Below are 23506 nucleotides of genomic sequence, written 5' to 3'. Positions count from 1 at the left end.
CACTTATGGTTTTCAAAGAACTTAATGATTCTTGCTTGTATCTCTATTATGCAATTCATGTAGGGAACTTGTGGGGAATGCTTTGGGTTGTCGTATGCAATCATCCAATTCATTAACTTAAGGAAAACTTGACGGTTAATTTAAGCGGACCTAATTAACCCGGGGTGTTGAGTTTCATAATTCATCGAAAGACCAACCGAAAATCATCTTGTATGCAAGTGTAACATGTGTGGAGAAGAACCTTCTAGCTAGCATTCATCCATATTTTCATCACATTCATATTTACATTTTGCCCTTAATTACAATCTTTGCATTTTAGTTTAATTTTGTCAAAACCTCAATCCCCCCCCCCCCCCCCCCATATTTTGTTTAGTCTTAATCTATCTCATTTTGTGTTTTTAAGTATTTGGAGTCTTGTGGACTTATTTTGAGTTTTCGTTAAGTGAATTAAGTGTTTAAAGATTAGTTTTATTTATTTGAGTCAAGTGTTTAGCACCCCTAGTTAATCCCCGGTTAGAACGATCCCTACTTACATCATTACTACAATTGTCACAAATAGGGTTTAATTTATGTGTCACATTCGTAACGCATCACTGGTCCACATGTTCAGTTAAGCGAGACTCCATTGCATGAATCAACTACTGAAGAGTTGTCATTAGAGACCCATTGGAGACACCATTACGACCCTTATTGAATCGGTCACAGAAACTGAAGAAACAATGAGGCCTATTGGTAAGAAGGCTGCTAAGAAAAAAACTGCAAGAGGAAGTTCTTCGAATAATGATTATTCAAAAGTTGTTGATGAATTGGCTCGCCAACATGCATTGAATATGGAACGAGACAGGTTAACATATGAGCTAGTCAAGGCTAGAGATGAAGCAAAGGCAGAGAAAGAGAGTTGAATTGGCAAGAAAGGCAAGAGTTCAAGGATTAGATCATGTCCCGATGCCTCGACGGTGAATCTCCTAATTCAAAACGTTTTTGGAGAAGTGAAAAAAATTGTGTCATGAGAAAAAGGTTTTCCTTGGAAGATGAGGAAGTCCATACACTCTAAGGGAAGATGGATCAAGCCACACTGATTTTATACCCTAGTTTAAAATTAATTATGTTTGTTGTAATGCGATGACTTTCTGTTGTATTTGAAATTATTTATTGGAATTAGACTATAATTATGTTTATTGTAATGCCCACATTCATTAGAAATTAAAAAAAATATATTTGTGAACAACAATCACTCTTGCCATTGCCCTTCCTCCTCCCAAACTGATGGACTTGCATAAAGGCAATTACTGTTTAGAGTGAAAAGTATGGGCAATTTTATTGCCCTTGCCTTCTAAATTTCCAATTGCCATTACCCTCCATTATCTAGTGGAGATGCTTTAAAGGCACAAAGTCATCTTTCTAGTGATAGTCTTTTCTGGGTTCTTCAAGTTGTTTTTGATATATGGGTTCAAGGTTGTTCATTTTTTAAAGATTAGTGTTTTGAGAGTCTTAACGAAACACTCCTGGTACTGTTCACTTTTAACGTTAAGGACAATTTTACTCTAAAAAGTCACTCCTAGGTACTATTTACCTACAACACCTTTTTGTCATTTTGGTTAAAACTCAAAGTTTTCAAGCCTTTTTCATTAGTTTTCCTTAGTGTTTTTGATATCTGTTTGCCACGACGGCTCGAACCAAATCGAAAGGGGGGCCCAACCTTGCTGCCCCGCTAAAATCGCAATGAAAGTAAGTGGATGCAATCTCTCTCCTCTATCTCTGTGTTAAGGTCCTTGGAGAAGAAGGTGGTTGAGGCCCACTTTGTTTTAGTTTAATTTTTTCTTTAATTGTTTCTTTAATATTTAATATTTTTATTTGCCACGTCAAACATGTGGGCCTTATATTTGCATCACGGTTTGATTAACAAATGTATGAAATTATAAGTAACGTATGAGATTGAAATGTTTAAAGATATTATATGAGGTTGCAATTGCATCCAAACTTGAATGGTAAAATGTAATTTACCTTTTCATTTATTTTATGACTTTAATAATAAGTCTTGTTTGGTCCCTAGGATTGTATTAGAATAAAGTGGATAACCTATTAAATTCGAATACTTTGAAGACAAGGCAAATGATATTAAGCTTCGTTTGGTCTCTAGTATTGGATTACAATAAAATTGATAACCTATTGAATTCGAAAGATTTTAAGACAAAGGCGAATGATTTTTCATTAGAGAGATACTAGAACGGGGTTCTTGTCCCTTCTAATCCTTTCTTCTTCTACCGTTAAGTTGACACAAAATTTTCACTTTTAATTTCAATATATTTTCGAAATCATTTCAATTCAATCCTAAAGACCAAACGAAACATAAGTGAATTACATACATTTAAAGAGTACTCTTTGCTTAATATCAGCCATATCCTACTCTTTGCTTCATATCAGCCATATCCATTATTTTGAGTCCTTTCCAATTTGTAAAACGCCATTGAAACCATGATATGGGATTCTTAAGAGATTTCAGATTTCTTGGCAGAGAGTAGAGGGAGAGAGAGTTTTGGTCTACTAACATTGGTGACCGACAGATTCTCTCGGTGTGGAGAGAAATGGAGGAAGATTGATAATGAAGAGTGGGGCCATGTGGGGCTCCGCAATTACCTCAGTGGAGCAAATTAGAGACTTTACAAGTGGAAGCTGTAATGTCAAGGCAAAGCAACTCCAACAAATCCCTATCCTTCACCAACCTCCCAGCGACAGATTTTTCCAACTGCTAGGTATTCAAACGGTAATTCATGTATCTTATTTGTGTGTGTATATATATATGTATTTTTTTTTTGGTACTATTATATTTAGAAAAGTGTTATTGGTACTTCGAAAATCTTATTCTACACTCCTCACAAGTGTATTTTTCTTTTTAATATAGAAAGTTTGGAGTGTAGAATAAAATTTTGAAATGCTAATAACAATCCCCTACATTTATTTTATAACACGTGATATATCAGATTGAATATCGGATCCTATGAAAAGTTTCTCCTTCCCAACCCAACCCAAAATAAAAGTTGGCACCTATTTCCATCATCAATTTTTCTCTTTCGATCCCTTTGTTTTCTTCATTGCCACCCCACCAACCATCATCACCCACCACTAAGCAACCCTCCAAAAATTCTTTTCTTTCCACTGTAACTCTCTCTCTCTCTCTCTCTCTCTCCCCCTGCACAACCTTCCTTTTTTGTGAAATTTCTTTGCTTGTATCTAAAGATTGATCCCTTAATCTAACTCTGTATCCGTTTTTTTCTTGTAGCTTTCTTGCTTACCAAACAGAAAGAACTGTTAGAACATCCAGGTGCACCTAAATTCCTATGGAATCATTCAATCCAACAGCCGGATTCCGGTACAACCTGAATTCAAGCACAATAGCCGATGAAAATGGCGTTTCCGATCAGTTTTCAGGGATTCTTGAAATCTATGCTCATCATGCTAGGAACATTCACAACATATGCATCTATGAAAACCAAGATGTGTACGCCAAATTCTCTCTTACGTACAATCCAGACGAGACGCTCACCACTAGGGTCATCAATGGAGGTGGCAAGAACCCCGAATTCAACGAAAGCTTGAGGATCAAAATTGGTCAACTGGATGCAGTCCTCAAATGCGAGATTTGGATGCTGAGCAGGGCAAGAAACTACATGGAAGACCAGCTGTTGGGATTCACTTTGGTCCCAATTTCTCAAGTGAATGGGAAGGGAAAGGTCACTCAGGATTATAATCTCTCTTCCACTGATCTCTTCCATTCCCCTGCTGGAACTGTCAAACTAACTCTTTCTCTCCATACTTCTTTGCCTGTTAAACCCTCCACTAGTTCGTTGTCGGAATCATCCGCTAACTCTTCCATAACCTCAGAAGTTGTATTGCTTGATCGAAAAATATCTCAAGTTGCGTTAGACCCTGTTGAGTATTCGAGGATGGAATTCCCAGACATTGATGTGGCGAGTACGAATCAACAAATGGTGACTGAGTATTTTAGTTTGGCAAGGCGTGACTGTGCTTGGAGACCTGGTCCCGAAGGTCTTGGATCGTTTCTTCATCTCGGTGCATCTCCTCAGCCTGCTGCTGATCCTGACCATGAAATGACTGTAAGTTCAGGTGAGGGGATTCAGGGTGACCCTGTTTCTCCCAATGGGAGCATCCAGAACTCCGGCTTCTTAAGTTGCACCACCACTAGCTTGAGCGATGATCGAAACTCCGCTGATTCAATCGACAAGAAGAAACTTGTGGCTGGTGAATCGTCGAATTCTCTCAACGCTTCTGTCACCGCGGGAGCAGCTAATCAAGGTTCCGCTGCTTGTCCAGACACCCCAACCTCAAGAAAGGGCAGAGAAGGCAGAGACGAAAAGGAGTCTAACTTGTCAGGCAAGGAAGAGGAGAGCAACAAGGAACAGAAAGTTGGATCTGGTCAATTTGGTCAAGTATTTTCTGCTCCACTTGGGAATATAAATATGGAGGCGGAGCAATCTGCAATGCAGCAACAAATAGTGGACATGTACATGAGAAGCATGCAGCAATTCACTGAGTCTTTGGCGAAGATGAAGCTCCCGATGGATCTTGATAAAGCAGAATGTGAAGACCGCAGCGAAGTGATTCCAAACCATAGCAACAACAGTTTAGAAGTTGATAAAAAAAAGGACGGATCGCGGGTGTTCTACGGCAGCCGTGCCTTCTTCTGATTGCTATTTGAAATGCTGCACTGTTTGACGGTATAAATTTATTTAGCAGAAGATTGAGTTTAATTTATCCGAACTAATTTTTATAGGATGCATTACGTTTGTGGAACATGTCTTCCTTTTAGTCTCTGTTTAATTTGTTGCTCTATATTTCTGATGTGAATAGTTGCTTCAGAGTTCAAATTCAGATGTACAGCTTTTGCTGCCTAAACTAAAACAACCATATGGTAGCGTACTTGGGCATAGCCAAATTGATTAGAGCAACGTGCTCGACGCCTGCCTTTGCACTCTAGTTCGAATCATGTCTCCCCATTTTCGATTAAAAAGTCAAGTCGATGTGATTTTCATTTGTGTTGTGCAGTTTCTGCTTTGAAATGGGCATCATTTGGTTTGGTCAGGAAATTTCCTTTGGTCTTCCAAACGCTATACAAAACAAGAAAAAGACTTGGCCTAATATTATACGCCGCCTTATCCAACATGGGAAGCTCCCCAATTCTTTTTAGCTCCAGCAGGTCTCTTATGTCAGGTCTCGGCTGCATCTACTTAGTTGAAGGACTCAGCCTCACTATTTATTAGGGTGGGTTCGTCCCCGTTTATCAGTTAAACTGTGAACCGAACCGAATATATACATATACAATTCGGTTCAGTTATTAAAAGTAACAAGTAATTCGAAACCATCATATTTATACCATACACATGTACTCTCCTATTAGAATCCAAGTAGAAATCGAACAAAAAAATGCTTGTCTAATAGTGATCACTTAGTACTAACTATTCCTTCTCGTTTGTAAGTAAGGGGTTTTAGGTTCGATTCTCGCTAAAGGCGAATTTGAACCACACTATTACTATCCCATTATGAGGTTTAGTCCACTTCCATACCCCTTTATTGTAGATAATATCATTTGTTAAAAAAAAAAAAAAAAAAAATAGTGAGTGCAAATTGCAACACATGATTAAAACCATTTTCTAATCCTAAATGAACTGACAAAACCAAAACCTTTTTCTACAAGACTTGATGCATTTATTTGAACCAAACAGCCGGCTTATAACAATCCAGATCATCCTCAAGTTCTTACACTACGTGTTCTTTTTATTGTATCTAACGAGATGACTTCATCAAAAGTTTGTGCATTTTTTTTTGAAAATTTGATGTGATTACTTCTTGAGTTTTACATTAAAGTGTGAGTGTTTAAACTAGAAATAGGATTAAAAATTGTCGGTTCATCGAATTAGGCTCATGCATTTATTATATTCTTTGTAGGATACCTAAATTCTGTAAGGGTTATACTAGAACAAACTGACGCGGGCTAAGGGTCAGTTTGGGATTACTGTTCTTTAAAAAAAATTGCTTCTGTTGTACTTAAAAAAAACCAACTGTAAAATAAAGCAGATAAGAGTTTGATAAACTATACTTTTAAGAGTGATTGAGTATGAAAACCAATGTACAAGCATTTGGTAATTTTTAATGTAAAATTGATATAATTATATATAATGAAAAAAAATGGACATGGTGGTGGGGGTGGTGACAACAATAGTGGTGGCGAGGGCAGTGGTGGTGATGGTGGTGGCGAGTGGTGATGGTAGTGAAGGAAAATTTATGTCCTTACTAAGAACATGTAAAGAACATTTGAATACATAGGCAAACTATTAACAAATTAAAGTAGGCATGCATCCAAAAACAATTCATAAAACCCATGACTTTCAAAGCCTAGTATATGGTGAACCATAACTCTTTAACAACATTAAAGAGAAGAAAGGATTTAGAGAATCATTACCCTTGTAGCTCATCCTTGATTACACAAGGGATTCACCCAAGTGGAGGGCCTTCAAGTCACCTCCTTTGCTTCCTTGAGGATTTGAGGATATGTTCTCCAAAACACCAAAAGCTTGATGTCTCCAAGTCTCTACACCAAAGATTAATTGTGAAGATAAAAATGGATGACTTAGGGGAGAGGAAATTGCTAGATCTCCCTCCCTAAGTGGCCGGCCTCCCTTAATGAAAAATAGAGAGAATAATTTCATCAAGAAAAACCCTTGACAAAATAAAGTTATAATTTTGAATTTATACTTCATTTCTTGTGAGTGGCAAACTTGTAATTAACACAAGTTTGGTACCCCTCACTATCCATGGCCGGCCTCTCTTAAGTGTTTGGGCTAATTGCCCATTTTGTTTTAGTTGTCATACAACTTAAACATAATGGGCCTTGTGGACCAAAACACTTTTGGGCCCCTAAACCCAAAACCAACTTAGAAGTCCAATACGAACGTTTCGTATAATTAATTAACTAATTAATTAACTTTGACCATACTTCAATTAACCATTTAATTGCTTATCCATTTCATTTAATTTCCTCACTTTCATCCTTACTCGGTGTACGATCCATTAGGTTCCAATTAGCGAGGCAGTGGGCGATGTTACTCTTAACTATCGATTGTGAATTTAAACCATATTTCAATTCTCCCTTAAGATTAGTGTTTGCTAATCTTTAGGGCTTCCACAAACCATGAGTGACACCTAGCAGCATCTCATGGTTACCCAAGCTAAGTAGAAGTGGTTGGAGAACCTATCCAGTTACAACTACAATGCAATACGGTCCTTCTCTAATACAATACTCTTAATCACATTGTTGAAGTGATAGTTTGTTTCATGTCTACTATCCAATGTGATACTTCCCTATATGATTCGCTTGAATAAGATTTGGAACAAACTTCCTAAGTCATATTCATATGCTTTGGCCAAAGACTCTCGAATCATATCTTAGAGTATTCTCCTTCCACCATGGAAGGTTAGAGATCCCTTGTTGTGAATTCATATGCCTACATGACTAGATAGCTTGACCCCAACCATGCCGTGGACACTCCAAAGGAATGCCATTTGACACGATCAAAGATCAATGACCTAACCATTAGACATCTATGATGCCTCAGGTCAAAGGACTACTTTGCATATTGTAACCATCGAGTTCTTACATGACATGTATGTTTGAACTCTCTTTTGATCATAGTTCAGTGTACTCGATTACTCTTTCGAGCACCTATGTGTTTGTCTTAGTGTCCAACACTAAATGACTTGAGACTTGTCATATCCATACTTGAGTCGACATAACACATACTAACCTTAGCGGATTGTCAATGCCCAATTGGCAACCCTATGGCTAGGAACGTTTTAGGAATGAACATAAGAGAAAGGTCTCAAAAATCTAACTTACTTAGATCACTTATCTCTTAGATCAAATACATTCCTTGGATTCCCTTATTGCTTAAACACAAGATACAATAAATAGTGATTAACAATAAGCTTTGCCCTTCATTAAACATATAAAAGTTTAATACATTAAGTATTCCAAAAAGCTATTACATCAAATGAGTGGCTTTGTGGGCATACTTCCAACAGGTAGCAACAATGGTAGAGATATGGTTGTAGTGTAATGGTTTAGGTGAAGAGGTAACAATGGTGGTAGTGACGGCAGTGGCGGTTGTGGTTGTGGTGGTAACAATTTTGTGGTAAGGCAGTGGTTGTGTAAGCTTTGTGTCTATAGTGGTATGTGGTGTTAGTCACTTTGTTCTACAAGGAATACAACGTAAGTAGAAGGATAAGTAATGTCATTTAAAAAAAAAAAAAATGAAAGAAGGAATCACAAAAATTGAAATTATTTAAAGGCTCAACTCTGCTTTTTATGAAAGCAGCTTTTAAAAATAACTTACAGATAATTTTTTTTATTGCTTAACTTTAAAGTGAAGCATCTTTTAGTAAAAAAAAAAAAAAAAAAAAAAAAAACAATACCAATCGAGGTGTAAATACTGTAATTTGTGTTTTTTTTTTCATAACCTGAGTTAATTCTTTAAAAACATCATACTAATTTACATTTATTTTTTTATCTATAAAACGAAAAGCTGTTTTAGAAAACGTTACAAGTAAGACCCTAAACAATTTGACAAATATTTTATCAACTACGAACAAACCTTCAAATACTTGAGCTGATTTCATGGCATGAAAACATTGGCTGCACACCAGCTGTTAATTTTAAAAGAAGAGTCAAAGTACTATACTTTTCCCACACTTTGAGCTAACATGGTTACTTTATTTGTCTAATTAAGCTCTCCACCAAACAGTGTTCTTATACAAAGTCACGAATTCAAGGCCAACAAATTGGACGCCATTGTTTGCACTCCAAGAATACAATACAAGCACCAACCTTACGAATATTAAATGAGAATGGGTTTTTATCATAAATGGTCTCTGAGATTGATTAAATGAGGAAGGCATCATGACATCTAAAGCACTTGGCCTTCCTGAACTCATTTCTCATTCCCTCTAGTTGGTTATAATCTAATCAAATTCGAATTACATTTGGATTCAATTTTATCGAATTTAGATTGAATTTTTTTTCCAATTGGGATTGTGGGAGCGAGAGAAATGCCAGCGCGGAATACTCATCAGTTGGTTCACTCTTAAAAAACTAGTTGCTTATAGTTACTCCACATGGTGCCATATGATTGGATTAGTGGGACCATATCAGCACACTAAAAAAAAAATTGACGAAACTATAAGGAAATGACTAAATATATGTGCAGCAGTGAAAGACAAGGACCAAATTATCAATTTTTGAAACTCAGGGACCAAAATGAAGAGTTGGATCAATGTCAGGGACCATTTGCGATAAAAACCCTTATTTTGTGCAATCTACGTGTCACAATTTTATTGGGTTTGTGGGTCCCGCATACAAACTAACATAATAGTTGATGAAACCTAAACGAAAGGACCAAATTGATATGCGGTAGTGAATGTTAGAGACGACATTTATTGATTTTGAAAGTGAGGGACCAAAATGATGAGTTTGATCAATCTCAAAGATTATCTGTGATAAAAACCCAATTAGAATATACAAAATGAGATATGTTGGAGAAAGACAGCAATACTACAAATAAAGATGAAGAGGAATCGAAATGCAAAGAACCTTTTTTTTAAGGGAAAACTAATGAAAACACCCAAAAAAGTTTCCTTTTAATCATCAAGACAAAACAATTTGAAAATACCCAAATTGGGCATGGGAAAGAAGACAAGGGAGACAAACCATTTCAGAAAGATCACATGCATGTTCAAAACAAAAGCAAAAAATGGGCTTCAGGAGACAGCCATGCAGCAAGCTCACATGCATTTATCAAGACAAAGCCAAAGAAGACAAGCAAGTTCACATGCATTTATCAAAGCAAAGCAAAAGAAGACAAATAAGTCAAACCACGTTTCAGAAACAGTGCTGACAATTTCAGCAACAGTAGTAGATGACAAGTACCAAGAAGATGCCCATATCATTTTGTAAAGATTTTAAATTTTTATCAGAGTATCGTCATTCAGTCTATATAAGAAGAGTTCCATTCATTATATACACACACTAGATACTCACACCAGAAAAACACCAGATATGATTTCCAATGAAACATAATGTCAAAGATCATCACTCACATAGATTTAAGCAATCCTTACCCTCGAGCAGACTTAATCATAGTCACCATTCACTAGCTCATATTTAGTCAATTAAAACAACATTTTGAATGTAGTAACATGCCTTAGAGAATTCCCTCAATTCCTTACTAGATGTACTCTCAATTTTCACACAAATTTTCTCACTACATTCCCTACACTAGGTATATGTGAGAAGATTGATGTAAACATGTAGACGAACACTCACATATGTTATAACAAGGAAAGCATTTTCTGGAATTATGACAATGACATGTATATGATCTCATGAATGGAATGCTACTACTTAGATGCGAGAACCAGGAATACCATATGCTCAAACCAATTTTAAACTCCACATATTGAAACACATAACAATCAAGATAGAAGTATAAAGGTTGTAACGGGGCTAAGGTATTAGCTAACAAGGAAAGGTAGAGGAAACAAACGTTCTTAAAGCAATAGTGAGCAAAGTAATGAATTAGGCACTTAGAATTCCCTTTAGAATGCAGAAAACTACATTTTAAACACAAGGGGAGATTCATGCAATACTTAGGGTCAAATTCAAACTTTTTGGACCCTTTCTTCAACAATCAACACTTGTGAGTTCATTCTCACTTATTTTCAACTCTTTTTTTTTTCTTTTCGTCTTCTTTCTCTTCTTTTTCACATTTTTTTTTCTTTCTTTTTTTTCCTTTTTCCCGTGCCTCCTTTAAGACTTTGGCACACACATACACACAAAAATCCCTTCCCCCACACTTGTTTTCTACAAGAATGTCATTCAAAAAGAATTCCTTCTAAGTCATGCTCCACTATACTTCAAGAACAAGGGTATGAAAAGTCTTATTCTAGGCTAGGTAAGGGGGATGTGGTTAACAAAGAAAATAGGCTAAATAAGGCTCAAAGGGCTAATCCTACAATACAAATGATAAGGGTGGATTCCGCTATTTGGCTATGGTGGTGACTACTAAACAACTTTATCTTGTTATTTGTTATGCTAATCAATTTCATGCTTTGAATAAAACGGGTATGAGTTCTAGTATTTGGAACTATAGTGATGAAACGCATTCTAAGTAGCAACCAAGCAAAGAATAATGAGATCATGCAACGACTTCAGAAAACAAGAATGCACAGATTAATAACTCTCCAAATAAACGTTTAGGCTCAAATCTCTAAGGGATAACGTTTGTTTGAGTTCCTTCCTTCAAGCATGTTACAAAAACTGATTTTATCCTTTGTGATTACATGTGAATTCGTAAACTATAACTACAACCAAGAATAAACCAAAGAGCAAATCAAACTTCCATCCATGTTTGTAACTCTCTTTAACAGCCATGCATTAAAAACCAAATCCTCATCACTCTGTTGGAAGGTACCCTAAGACGCAAACAAACACACAAAAACAACTCTTTTTGGCTTTTTCAAAACACTTTTTCCATTTTTTTTTAAATTTTCGGATTTTTACTTCAAAACACACCAAAGCAGCTCAAAATGCACTAAAAACACTTAAAAACAGTGAGAAACAACATTAGAAGTGATAGGTGATAGAATCCCACGAATTTGCATAAAAACATTCGTTTACCCCCCCCCCCCCCCCACACACACACACACACTCAAATCAAACATTGTCCTCAATGTTTCACACAACGACTCACACAAAAGCAAACAAACACAAACAACTAAGCATAATTGAAGGAAGATTTGTGAAAAACAAGTTCATTTGAGCAACATCAACAACATGCAATTAACAATTAAAAGGCGGAATCATGTTTATATGCACTCAAAAACAAAACTTAACCCATGAACTTCAAAGCCTAGTAGATAGGTGAACCGAGACTCAACTCAAAAACAAAGTGAGTTGAGAAATCAATACCTTTGTAGATTCCTCTTTGCATAAGCAAAGGCTAATCACCCAAAGAGAGGGCCTTCATTCCTTGCATCTTAGATCCATGGATTTGGATGGATGAAAAGGTTTCTCCAAGTTCCCAAAATTGAGAACCTCTAATGATTCATCACCAAGGCATAATGAAGAAGAAATGAGTGACCTTGGAGGAGTTTGATTGCTAGATGATCCCTCCAAGGTGGCCGAAATTTTTAGAGAGAAAGGAGAGCTTGTGTTCTCATCCTTTCCCCAAAAATAACCCTTAGTAAATTTTAGGCTATAAAGTCCTTTATATAGTCCCTTCAAATAAGTGACCTAATGGACCAAAAGCCCTATTCTTTTACACATGGCCGGCCTATAGGTTTATTGGGCTTTCAAGCCCTTTGTTTATTCAAGTTGTCATACAACTTGAGTTAATGGGCTTGACATTCAAATCCCATTGGGCCTTGCGGCCCAAAACTAACCCGAGGTCTTTAACGAACTTATTCGTTTGATTAATTAACATATTAATTAATCCTAGCCTTAGATAAATAATTAAACCATTTAATTATTCTTACTCATCTCCGTTGTTTCTTCAAACTCTACCTTACTCGGTGAACGATCCATTAGGTTCCTTTTAGCGAGGCAGTGGGCGATTAAAACTCTTTCTAATCGATTGTGAATTCAAACTTACTTTCAATTCTCCCGTTAGTGATAATACACTTTTAGGGCTTCCACAAACCATGGTTGACGCCTAGCAGCATGTCATGGTTACCCAAGCTAATCAGAAGAGGTGGAGAACCTATTCAGTTTTAGGATTACAAATGCAATACGGTCTTTCTCTAATACAATACTCTTGACCACATTGTTTGGTTTGATAGTTTATTCATGTCTACTATCCAATGTGAGTCTTGTGCTTATATGATTACCTTGAATGTGATTTGGAACACATTCCTAAATCTCATTCATACTTTGGCCAAAGATTCTCAATCATATCATAGAGTATTCTCCCTCAAACAGTTTGAAGGTTAGAGATCCCTTGTTGCGCATTCACTTGCCTCCATGGCTAAGTGGCTTAACCCCAACGATGCCATGGACACCCTCCTGATGGAGTGACTTTGACATAATCAAAGATTAAGGACCTAACCACAAGACAACTGTGATGCCTCAGGTCAAAAGACTAATTTGCATTATCCCAACCATGAGTTCTCATGTGACATGAATATGAGAACTCTTCGTTGATCGTGTTCAGTGAACTCATTCTCTATTGAGCACCTACGTACTTGTCTTGATGTCACACACACCAATGACTCGAGACTAGTCACTCTCCCTGAGAGAAGACATAGTACGTACTGATCTTAACGGACTGTCAATGCCCAATTGACAATCCTATGATTAGGAACGTTTAGGATGTGTCAACGAAAGAATGGTCTCATGAATCTAACTTCTTTAGATCGCATTCTTCCAATCACATATTCCTTGGACTTATTGTTTAAGCATATAACATTTATATGAGACGGCTCAAACAATAATATTTGCCCTTAATATTAAACTAGATTAGTTTAACATGTGAAATGTCCATAAAGTATCATCATATGATTGGTTTTAGGGCACATTTCCAACAATAATAACATAAAGCAGCAAAGAGAAGGGTTTAGAAACGCAAATTTGGGTTTGGAGTGGAAGTTCCATCTTCTCCTTGTTGAATGCATAGGTTGCCTCCCACGAAGCGCTTGTTTTAACGTCTTCCAGCCGGACGAATATGCCATGTTAAGCTTCACTAGTCCCCACGGCATGGAGGGGTACATCATCCACAACATGGTCCTCGAAATTCTCATAGTAGGGCTTTAACCAATGGCCATTCACTTTGAACTCTTGTCCTGTTTTCAAGCTTTGAACTTAGACTGCACCATAAGGAAAGACATTAGTAATAACAAATGGGCCAATCCACTTAGAACGCAACTTACCAGGAAACAAGCGAAGGCGGGAATTAAAGAGTAGCACTTTCTGCCCTATGGAGAATGATTTGCCTCGAATCATCTTATCATGGAAAGCCTTTGTCTTTTCCTTGTAAATTTGAGCGTTTTCATATGCCTCATTCCTAATCTCTTCAAGTTCATTCAATTGGAGCTTCCTATGAATTCCAGCGGCATCAATGTCCATGTTGAATGTTTTGACGGCCCAATGCGCCTTGTGCTCCAATTCTACGGGAAGATGGCATGGTTTGCCATAGATGAGCCGAAATGGGGACATGCCCAGGGGTGTCTTATATGCCCTGCGATCAAGGACAGATCCACATAGGGACCAGGGAGGTCCCATGACCCGTTGGCAATGCTAAATCGTTGCTATAAATTTTCCGGGGACCCCTCGTACTCGAGCATAAGGTCTGTGTAGGTTGCAGTGGCTGTCTTCTTCTCGGAGAAGATGACCGTGCACGGAGAAGAAAGAAATAGGGACCCTTCCTGCCTCTCTCCTCCTTGCTTCTGCCATGGTCTCATCCGTCGGTGCCACCCACTTCTCCTCCAACCTTTCTCTGTCGTCTGGCGGGGGCAGTACATAAGCCCGAACTTTCCCAAATTATTTCAACCATCTTAGAAATTTTTCTTATGGGTGAAATTTCCTTCATAAGGTTAGTAAGATGGATATGATCAGTCATGGGTTGGTGAAATTTGGTGGTGGAGCTACCATGGCTTCGGGAGAATGGGGAGGGAGGCGGTTGGTGGAGGTATGGCAGCTTTGTTCTTAGTGAGAGAGAAGGTGGATGTTTGGAAACTAGTAAAAGAGAAAAATGGTGTGTTTGGTTAGAAAGATAGTGGGAGTTTGGGGAGAGTTTTATTTGACCGGTGTTTGAAATTGGGGTGTGCTATCCACACACCCTCTTAATTTGCGGCCGTCGGATCGATTGAATTAAAGAAGATCAAATGACAAAAATAAACAAAGGGTGTGTGAGAAGCAAAAAGGGGTGTGTGAATAGCACACCCCTTTAAATTTAGTGGTTCATATTAGATAATCAATAACTTAGGTACTCCCTAGTAACTTATGAAACCTCGTAATGGACACTTGAATTATGATTTTATAATTTGTAATATTGTTTTGCATATGATTTTTGAATGAAATGTATTATATTTAAATTTTCAATGTTATTTTTGTCTATAATTTTTTTGACCTTTATAATTGGGACTCCCCGAGTTTAAAATCCTGGATCCGCCACTGCCTGCGATATACCCACAATGCATCCTCCAAACGTACGCTCCAATCCTTCCTTGTTGGGCCAACGGTCTTCTCTAGAATTTGCTTGATCTCCCTATTTGAAACCTCGACTTACCCATTGGTTTGAGGATGATAAGGTGTTGAAACCTTATGCGTGACATTGTACTTCTTGAGCAAATCCTCAATGGTTCGATTGCAAAAGTGAGACCCTCCATCACTTATGATTACTCGTGGCATTCCAAACCTTGCAAATAGGTTAGTTCTAATGAAATCTGCAACCACTCGAGAATCATTAGTTCGGGTGGCTTTTGCTTCCACCCATTTCGACACATAATCCACAGCAAGTAAGATATAAAGGAAACCATGTGAGGAAGGAAAAGGACCCATAAAATCAATGCCCCAAACATAAAAAATTTCACACTTGACACACACCAAACTTCAATCCTTATACACTCAAGCATCCGAAACCATCCTAGTATCCTTTGTAAACACTTATCTTTGTAAACATTCTATATATCAATAAAAGTTCAAGTGTACAGATTCAAGCAATCTTCAAATCTTAAGTAAGTTTTCTTTTCTTTCTTTAGCGTGTTTGTTTAATTAGACTTCTAGTCCAAAGCAAGGAAACACTATTGTAGTTATATTATTAACCTGCTAAACTAACGATCATACTTTATTTGAGAACTCTATTATAGTTGAATGCTTGCCATACAAATAACTAGACATTAACCAGGGTACCTCTGAGTTCTTCGTACCTCTGAGTTCAGTTGTTAAGGCCTTATACTTGCATTGTGAGTGGCCGTCATGCTGAAACATGTCGAGTGCTATGTGCAAGGTTTTATGTCTAGTTGTTATAATGGCCATCCGACTATTTAATCGGGCTTGCTTAACGAATTTGGTATCAGAGCCTAGTTTAGCATTTCAATAGTATAATTATAATAGTAAAGTACCCCGAGGATGTAAGTCATTAACACAACTGATATCACACTTGTTTATTTTGTATGAACATCATATATTATTGTCCTTGTAGACCTTGTCAACCACAACGACCAGGTACTTATTATCCCAAACACCCAACTATAGCTAGCATAAAGAGAAGATTAGCATATATCTCAAAAAGAATTACCAGGACTTTGAAGAAGTAGAAGTTTTATCTTGGTTATCTTGAACATCTTTCATTTATTAGTAAATATAATAATACAGAAGTGCAGCATAAAGTTTTAGAAGCAAAAAGAGCAACAAATCAAGTTTTAGAGACCTTGAGAGAAGAAAAAGAGTTTTTAAGAAACTAGTTAGCCATAACTTTAGAGAAAGGTAGACTGTAATTTATGATAAATTACCTTAATTTAGAAATTAGTGAACCTCAAAAAAGAAAAATAACCTTAGAACAAAATAGGTTAGTTTGTTATTTTCCATTGAGAAAGCATAATCATATTTTGCATAGTGAAGAAAATCCATGAGCCAATAATATTGTAGACCTTATTATTAGTCAAAAAGAAAATATAAAATTAGAAAATAATAAGCATAATCATTTGTTAAACCAGTTGTTAGAACATTTTCAAAAAAATTCCATAAAAACAATTAGACAAAATTTAGATTATATTACATCTCAGTTAGAAGATAATAATAAAAATATTCAAAGGTTTCCTAGCAAAAGAGAGATAAAAGAGCTTGGTGACCTCATAGATAGTAAGCCTAAGCAAATAGAACTCAAATCATTATAAATAGTTGAGCAGTTAAAATTAGAAGTTCATAAACTTCAATTAGTGCAAAAAGAGTTGAGTGAACAAGTAGATAAGTTGCATAATAAAATAGATAGATTATTAGTTAAAGATCGATTCTAGAACTAGCATAAAATATATCCAAGGTTTGAAAGAAATTAATAAGTTAGATAAAGAACCAATAGGTTTAATAGATTTTTCAACACTGGTAACTAGTAGTACTATTCCCATTAGGCAAAATAATTTAATTATTCAATTAGTTTTAAGTTTGGCTGAAAAATTAGATCAAGTTGAAGAACACTAGAAGAAATAAATCAAGTTTTACATAACGCATCTTCATCACTTCCACCATCTTTGCTAGAAAAATTAGAAAATTTAATTTTAAGTGCACATAATCATATTAGAAGACCTAAGATAAATCATTTTGATAATAGAAAATGGAACTCTTTGGGAGAAAAGGAAAAGAAGTGGTTAGAGCTAAGGATATTTATCCAAATGAAAAGGAAGCACAAGAATTTATTAGAAGAGGATTTGAGAAAACGCAGAAAAATAAATACAATTTGTATCAATTAGGTTTATTTGAAAATAGAAGTAGAATTGTAAGTAGCATCAGTCAATATGAAGGTAGCTGTATTGATAAAGAAGTTACACTTAATTTACTTAGTAAGGAAGCAGTTATGCATTTGAGAAAATCACATTTAAGTCAGATTCGCATATGAACAATATTAATTGGAATAGCAGGATTAACCAGAGCACAAGTAGGCACAAAAGCTTTAGTATACATATATGGTGATAGATGGGATAATTACCAACAAGCAACAATAGCAATAGCTGAAGTAGACTTAATTTCAAACTTAGCAGTCATAGGATGTATTCCAAATTATGTTATGACAATAAACGAATTTAGTAAATATATTAAAGTAAGCATAAGAACAAAAAAATTATAATATGAAAGGAGAGTATAAAAATTTGTGTATTAGCTTAATGTATATTAGTAAAGTGTCTGATAAATATAATCATAAGTTTAATTTAGAATTCAAAATTTAGTTCAAACATTTGGTAGTAAGCATGTAAATATGATAGAAGCAAAACCCATAGATAATAGCTTTTTAGAAGGAACTCAGTGGACATTACCTACTTTACAAGTAGCAAAAAATAGACACCTAGATAGAGTACAAATATATGAGACTAGTACAGGTAAAGCAACAAATAGGTTTAGTAATTACAAGCAACTAGAAAATATAGAAGAGGATGATAGTGAGATCGAAAATGAGAGTACTCATATGGTTTTTGATAATTTAGATATCAATTTAGTTGACCAAAATTTTGATCATATTGTAAATAAGCTTATAGAAGATATTGATCATTTAGATGAAGAACAATACTTAGAAAAATATAAGACATATGATTTATGATTACATATAATTTCAGATGAAGAGATGAAAAAATTAATTTTAGAAATAGGAGTAAAACATATTTAGGATCAAAAGAATATAATAATTTATTAGAATTGAAAGTAGAATGTAATCCAGCAAAAGAAAATAGTACATTAGGAGTAGAAAATCCAGGATACATAGGTAAAACTGATCAACAATTTTTGAGACAACAAATGAGCAATATAAAGAACAAGCTGGAGTAGATTGCATAGAAGAAAGTATCATAAAACCACCTAGAAAAAATAGGATTCTATATTTGAGAGGGTTAGAACAAATTAATATAGCAGGAAATATATTGAATTTAGATAATGTAGATCCACAAGATTGGGAAATAACGATTGAGAGATAGGAGAAAGGTTGCGTACATGCAGCATTAATGTTAGATTTTGGTAATTCACAAAATATGTTAGATTACTTCAAGCATACTTTAGATGGTCTAGTTTTTTATTATTTCCAATCATGGAAAGTTCAAAATCCAGAACAGCATCAGATAGCTAAAACGCATTTTAATATTGATGGTTTTGTTACTTTGATTAAATAAGAATTTTTAGATCATAATAGGTTAGATGACAGAAGCTAACAAGAACAAATAAGAGTAATTAGAAGTTTAGAACAATTACAAATTTGTGATTTACAGTATATAGCTGAGTATACTACAAATTTCTTTAAATATTTAGGAAGAATAGGTAGAATTAGCGATATTAATTTATTAGATACTTATATGACAAAAATAAAAAGACCAATAGGTGAAAAGCATTCCCAAGATGGGTGACTTATGACGAAGTTCTCGTGTGCGTTCCTAGAAACAAAACCATGAGGGCGTGGTCGGGGCCCAAAGCGAACAATATCGTGCTACGATAGAGTTGAGCTCGAGACGTGACAATTTGGTATCAGAGCCAATCCCTACCCAGAAGTGTGCCGACGAGGACGTCGGACCCCTAAGGGGGGTGGATTGTAACATCCCACATCGCCCAGGGGAATGGATCCTGTAAGCCTTATATGTATATTCCCATCTCTACCTAGCACGAGGCCTTTTGGGAGCTCATTGGCTTCGGGTTCCGTAGGAACTTCGAAGTTAAGCGAGTTCGCGCGAGAGCATTCCTAGGATGGGTGGCCCACTGGGAAGTTCTCGTGTGAGTTCCTAGAAACAAAACCGTGGGGGCGTGGTTGGGGCCCAAAGCGGACAATATCGTGCTACGGTGGAGTCGAGCCCGGGATGTGGTGGGGGCCCGGGCGAGGATGTGACAGTTGTCATAAGAAAAATAAGCATAATAAAATATATAAAAGGAAATATAGGTCATATAAACCTTACAAACAACATAAGAATTTTAGCATAAGACCTTCAAGAACATATAGAAAGAGAAAACATATTCCAAAACAATTTAGGAAAAGAAGTGGTAGACCTTGGATTAGAAAATATAAAGCACCAAAAGATACGAGTAGTTGTAAATGTTATTTATGTGGAGAAGTTGGACACATTAGACCTAAATGTCCAAAATTAGGTAAATAGTCAAGAGAAAAAGTACATTTCATGGAGTTGTTTAAGTTAGAAGAGGATGAAGATATACACTCAATATATAGTTTCGATGATTTAAGTGATAATGAGAGTATTTATAGTATAGAAAATATAAATAAGTTAGATTCAGACTCGTAAGATTCAAATAGTTCAAATAGTGATTTAGAAGGATATATGTGTGCATTCATAGAAGAACAACATGAAGAAGTGTAGCAAGCTAGTTGCAAATAAATATTATAATACATATTCAATATTATGTGAAAAATGTTATAGTAATAGGTTATTAGATATTAATTTAGCAGAATCACAAGAAAGTACTGAAATATTAGGAAATACTGTTTATAGTATAGAAAAGCCAAAAAATAGTTCTTTAATTACCATAAATTGTGAAATAGAAATAGCAAAAGAACACAAAATACAAACAACAACTATGATAGATACAAGAAACACAAAGAGTGTCATAAGAGCAAAGTTAGTACCAAAAAAATATTGACAAAAATTACCAAAACCAGTGAAAATAACACAGTTTGATAAGAGATCAGCTTATTTAACACATTGTATTAATAATGAGTCTATTAAAGTAAAAAAACAACAATTTATTTTACCATTAACATTTGTTTCACCAGTAGGATCATACCCATTCATTTTAGGTTTAAACTTTTTGAAAAGTTTGCAAGGTTTTTTATTTATGAATCCTAACATAGCATTTTCAAAAGAGGCATCACAATAACTGATCAAAGTAATATTGTAGAAGTATACAAAAACATAAGTATAGAAGAGTCTAGTGGCTAAGATAGTTATTATTTAGAAGACTCAAAAGAAAATGATGAGCATAATAATATAGAAGAGTTTGATGAAGAAATATTTGAACATGAATATCCGGTTTTAGAAGAAGGAAACCGTATAGAAATGTTACAATTAGATAGACCAAAAAGTTTAGAAGAATTGTTACAATTAGTAGAACAAACTAGAATTATAGGAGAAGACCCACAAGTACATTGGAGTAAAAATAAAATACTAGCAAAATTAAAATTCATTCATCTCAGTTATTTCACAAGAAGAAAAAGACGAAAACAGAGGATCTGTTGAATTTCAAATAGTTAGTTTCTTGAATACATTAACTATTTCTTTATTTTCCGATCGCCTGGAAGGGACAAAAGAAACATCTTGTTCTTTCTTCAACAATTTATGATGAATCAAAGTGTGAATGTCCCTTAGAAGTGCCGCATGCTCGTTTTGATCGGGAGCGGGGTACCGAATGTCCAAGATAGTAACAGTCGATCGCGCCTTATTATCTTGACAGTCGTGCTTCTTTTTACCAAGATATAATTAATCCAGATTTAACCATAAAGACAACTGATATGCCTTGTAGTTTAATAGATAAACAAGAGTTTGATAACTTTAATTTTAATTTCCATCAAAGCCAGCATCATATTCATTCTCTTGAGCACAACCTTCAAGTCATTTCTAGAGACCATGAGTCATTACTTAGTAAGTTTACCAAAATGAACCAAGAACTCTAATCTCTTAGAATGTAGCAAAAGGCAAGTGACACCCTGAAAAGAGAATTGAAAATAGGTTTAGAAATTGATCATCATAAGAATAAAGAAAAAGAGGTTATTGAACCCATAGAACAAGAGGCTAATGAGCCTATAGAAGAGATTAAGATTGAGCTCTTAGAAGAAGACATTGAAATGGAGTAGCATCAACATCTGAGTGACAAAGAAAAGCAAGAAAGATATGAAAGTTTTCCTAGGAATATATCTTTAGACTTAATAATAGATGATATCCTATTAGAAGAAATTTCAAAAGCAAAATTAAGAATAATGCCACCAGATATGCAAAATGAGATGCTGAGCAGAGCATCATAGTCCATGAAAGAGTTACAATTACAATTATAATATGCTTTGTATCAGTCCATCTTTCATCCAAAACCAAGGATGAATATTATTACAAAGATGTATCCACCATGTCTTTGTGATAGTATAAAGAGTTGTATTTGTAAACCAGAGGTTAGCATAGCTGTACCCAGGATTAACATGAGAAATTTTAAACCATGGCATTTTAGTTATGAGCATCATAAAAAGGCATAATGTAGTAGAAGTTAACTCGGCCTTACTATTAGAGTTTGGCTATCTTGATAAAATATTTATTAACCATATTTCCCAACTAGAATAATTTCCTGAAAAACTTATAAAAGTAGTAGAAGATTATCTAGAACAATGGAAAGAAATTTGCATAAGTTTTATCAGTAGTCCTCCATATTGGTATGCACATATGCATAAGGAGAAAGCTAGGCATATAACCATGATTAATGAAGAGTCCTTTAGACTATCCTCTATCTCCCCACACAGGTGGACTGCTTGATACAAAAATATTCTAAGATTTTGAGGGATCTAAATGCTAGCCTTAGATGAGTTTGAAGATTTTAGGTATGATATGTTACTAGTAGCAGAAGAAGAAGAAATGTATATTTACAGTAAGACAAGAATCAATCATCAGCCCTACTAGAAGCCTCAAAATTTTAAAGGAGAAACAACAGATATGTATTACAAGGTAAAAGAAGATAGAGAAAGAGATGCAAAGCTAGTAGAAGGTGATGAAGAGTACTGGAACAATTTGACAGAAGAAGAGCTGCATAACATTGACGACATGATGGAAGCAGAAGAGTTGGCAGCAAATTAGCGTAAGTTGAATAACATCATGTAAAACAATGTATTTCAAGACAGAAATGTCAATATCATTGTGGACCCCGCTACAATAATGAAATAATGGCATAAGAGTAAATAAAAAAAAAAGGCTTGATCTATTGTGGACATTTCATACACAAAATGTCATTTTGATTAAGAATGAATAGTGTTAGGCCCTTTTTATTAAAATTCCTTTTTTTTAAAGCCCCCTAGTTTAATAAAGCTTTGAGAGGAATCAGTTGGGTTGCAAATATGATTTAGATTCATCTAAACTACGCGAATGGGGATGAGCTTGAATCCGAAACGAAATAGGCTAAAAAGGAAGGTAATATCTATAAGGACAATCCACTACTTGAATCTAATAGGTCTTTGTAAAAGTTTCGTAGAAGATATTTTCATTGTTTATAATGTCTAAAATGGATATCGATACTTGTATTGAAACAAAAAAATTATTTTCTCTTATCATGAAAGTCTATGTATTGGCCTAAATTTGAAGAGGGATGGGTTTTCAATTACTTTATGACTTCAATCTTGCTTTTCTTACTATGCAAGGGTGGCATTTGTTATAGAATCTCGAGTCACTTGCAGCTGGAGGAGGATTCTATGACAACCCATCCCCAATTCTATGATTTTATAAATTTTAAAATTGTGAATTGATCAAAATGCCCCTAGAGGCAACGATTGTGACTTCCGTTGACGATTGTTTAGAGAGACGTATGAAACATACTTTTAGCGTATTTTCAACGATACAAACACGTAGGTGTAAGCGAAATCGAAATCAAAACAGTTAAAATTTTACGAAACATCGAATACCAAGGACAAATTGGTAATTTCATGTTTAGAGATATTTTGTATTGATTTGTGAGACACGTGGGGCCCACACCCCATTCTTACCCTATCCTGTATCT

General features: G+C 35.4%; 1 protein-coding gene across 3 annotated transcripts; it reads left to right on the top strand.

Annotated features, from left to right (window-relative positions):
- The first annotated feature begins 2736 nt into the window (after nucleotides 1–2736).
- Nucleotides 2737–5494, top strand: LOC103929559. 3 transcript variants are annotated; one of them, XM_048590206.1, is made up of 2 exons: nucleotides 2737–2753; nucleotides 3281–4938. In XM_048590206.1, the coding sequence occupies exon 2, from the start codon at nucleotides 3339–3341 to the stop codon at nucleotides 4704–4706; it is 1368 nt and encodes a 455-aa protein (XP_048446163.1). In that variant the 5' UTR covers nucleotides 2737–2753; nucleotides 3281–3338; the 3' UTR covers nucleotides 4707–4938. The 3 variants fall into 3 exon arrangements, with proteins under 3 accessions (XP_048446163.1, XP_018498601.2, XP_048446162.1); XM_018643085.2 differs by lacking the exon at nucleotides 2737–2753 and adding an exon at nucleotides 3011–3158; XM_048590205.1 differs by lacking the exon at nucleotides 2737–2753 and adding an exon at nucleotides 5065–5494 and having other exon boundaries at nucleotides 3064–4736.
- The last annotated feature ends 18012 nt before the right edge of the window (nucleotides 5495–23506 follow it).

This window comes from the organism of the source record quoted next, unplaced genomic scaffold (genome assembly GCF_019419815.1).
Source record: "Pyrus x bretschneideri cultivar Hongxiangsu unplaced genomic scaffold, Pyrus_bretschneideri_v1 Contig31, whole genome shotgun sequence".
NCBI lineage: Eukaryota > Viridiplantae > Streptophyta > Magnoliopsida > Rosales > Rosaceae > Pyrus > Pyrus x bretschneideri.
This window is presented reverse-complemented; position numbering and strand designations above follow the sequence as displayed.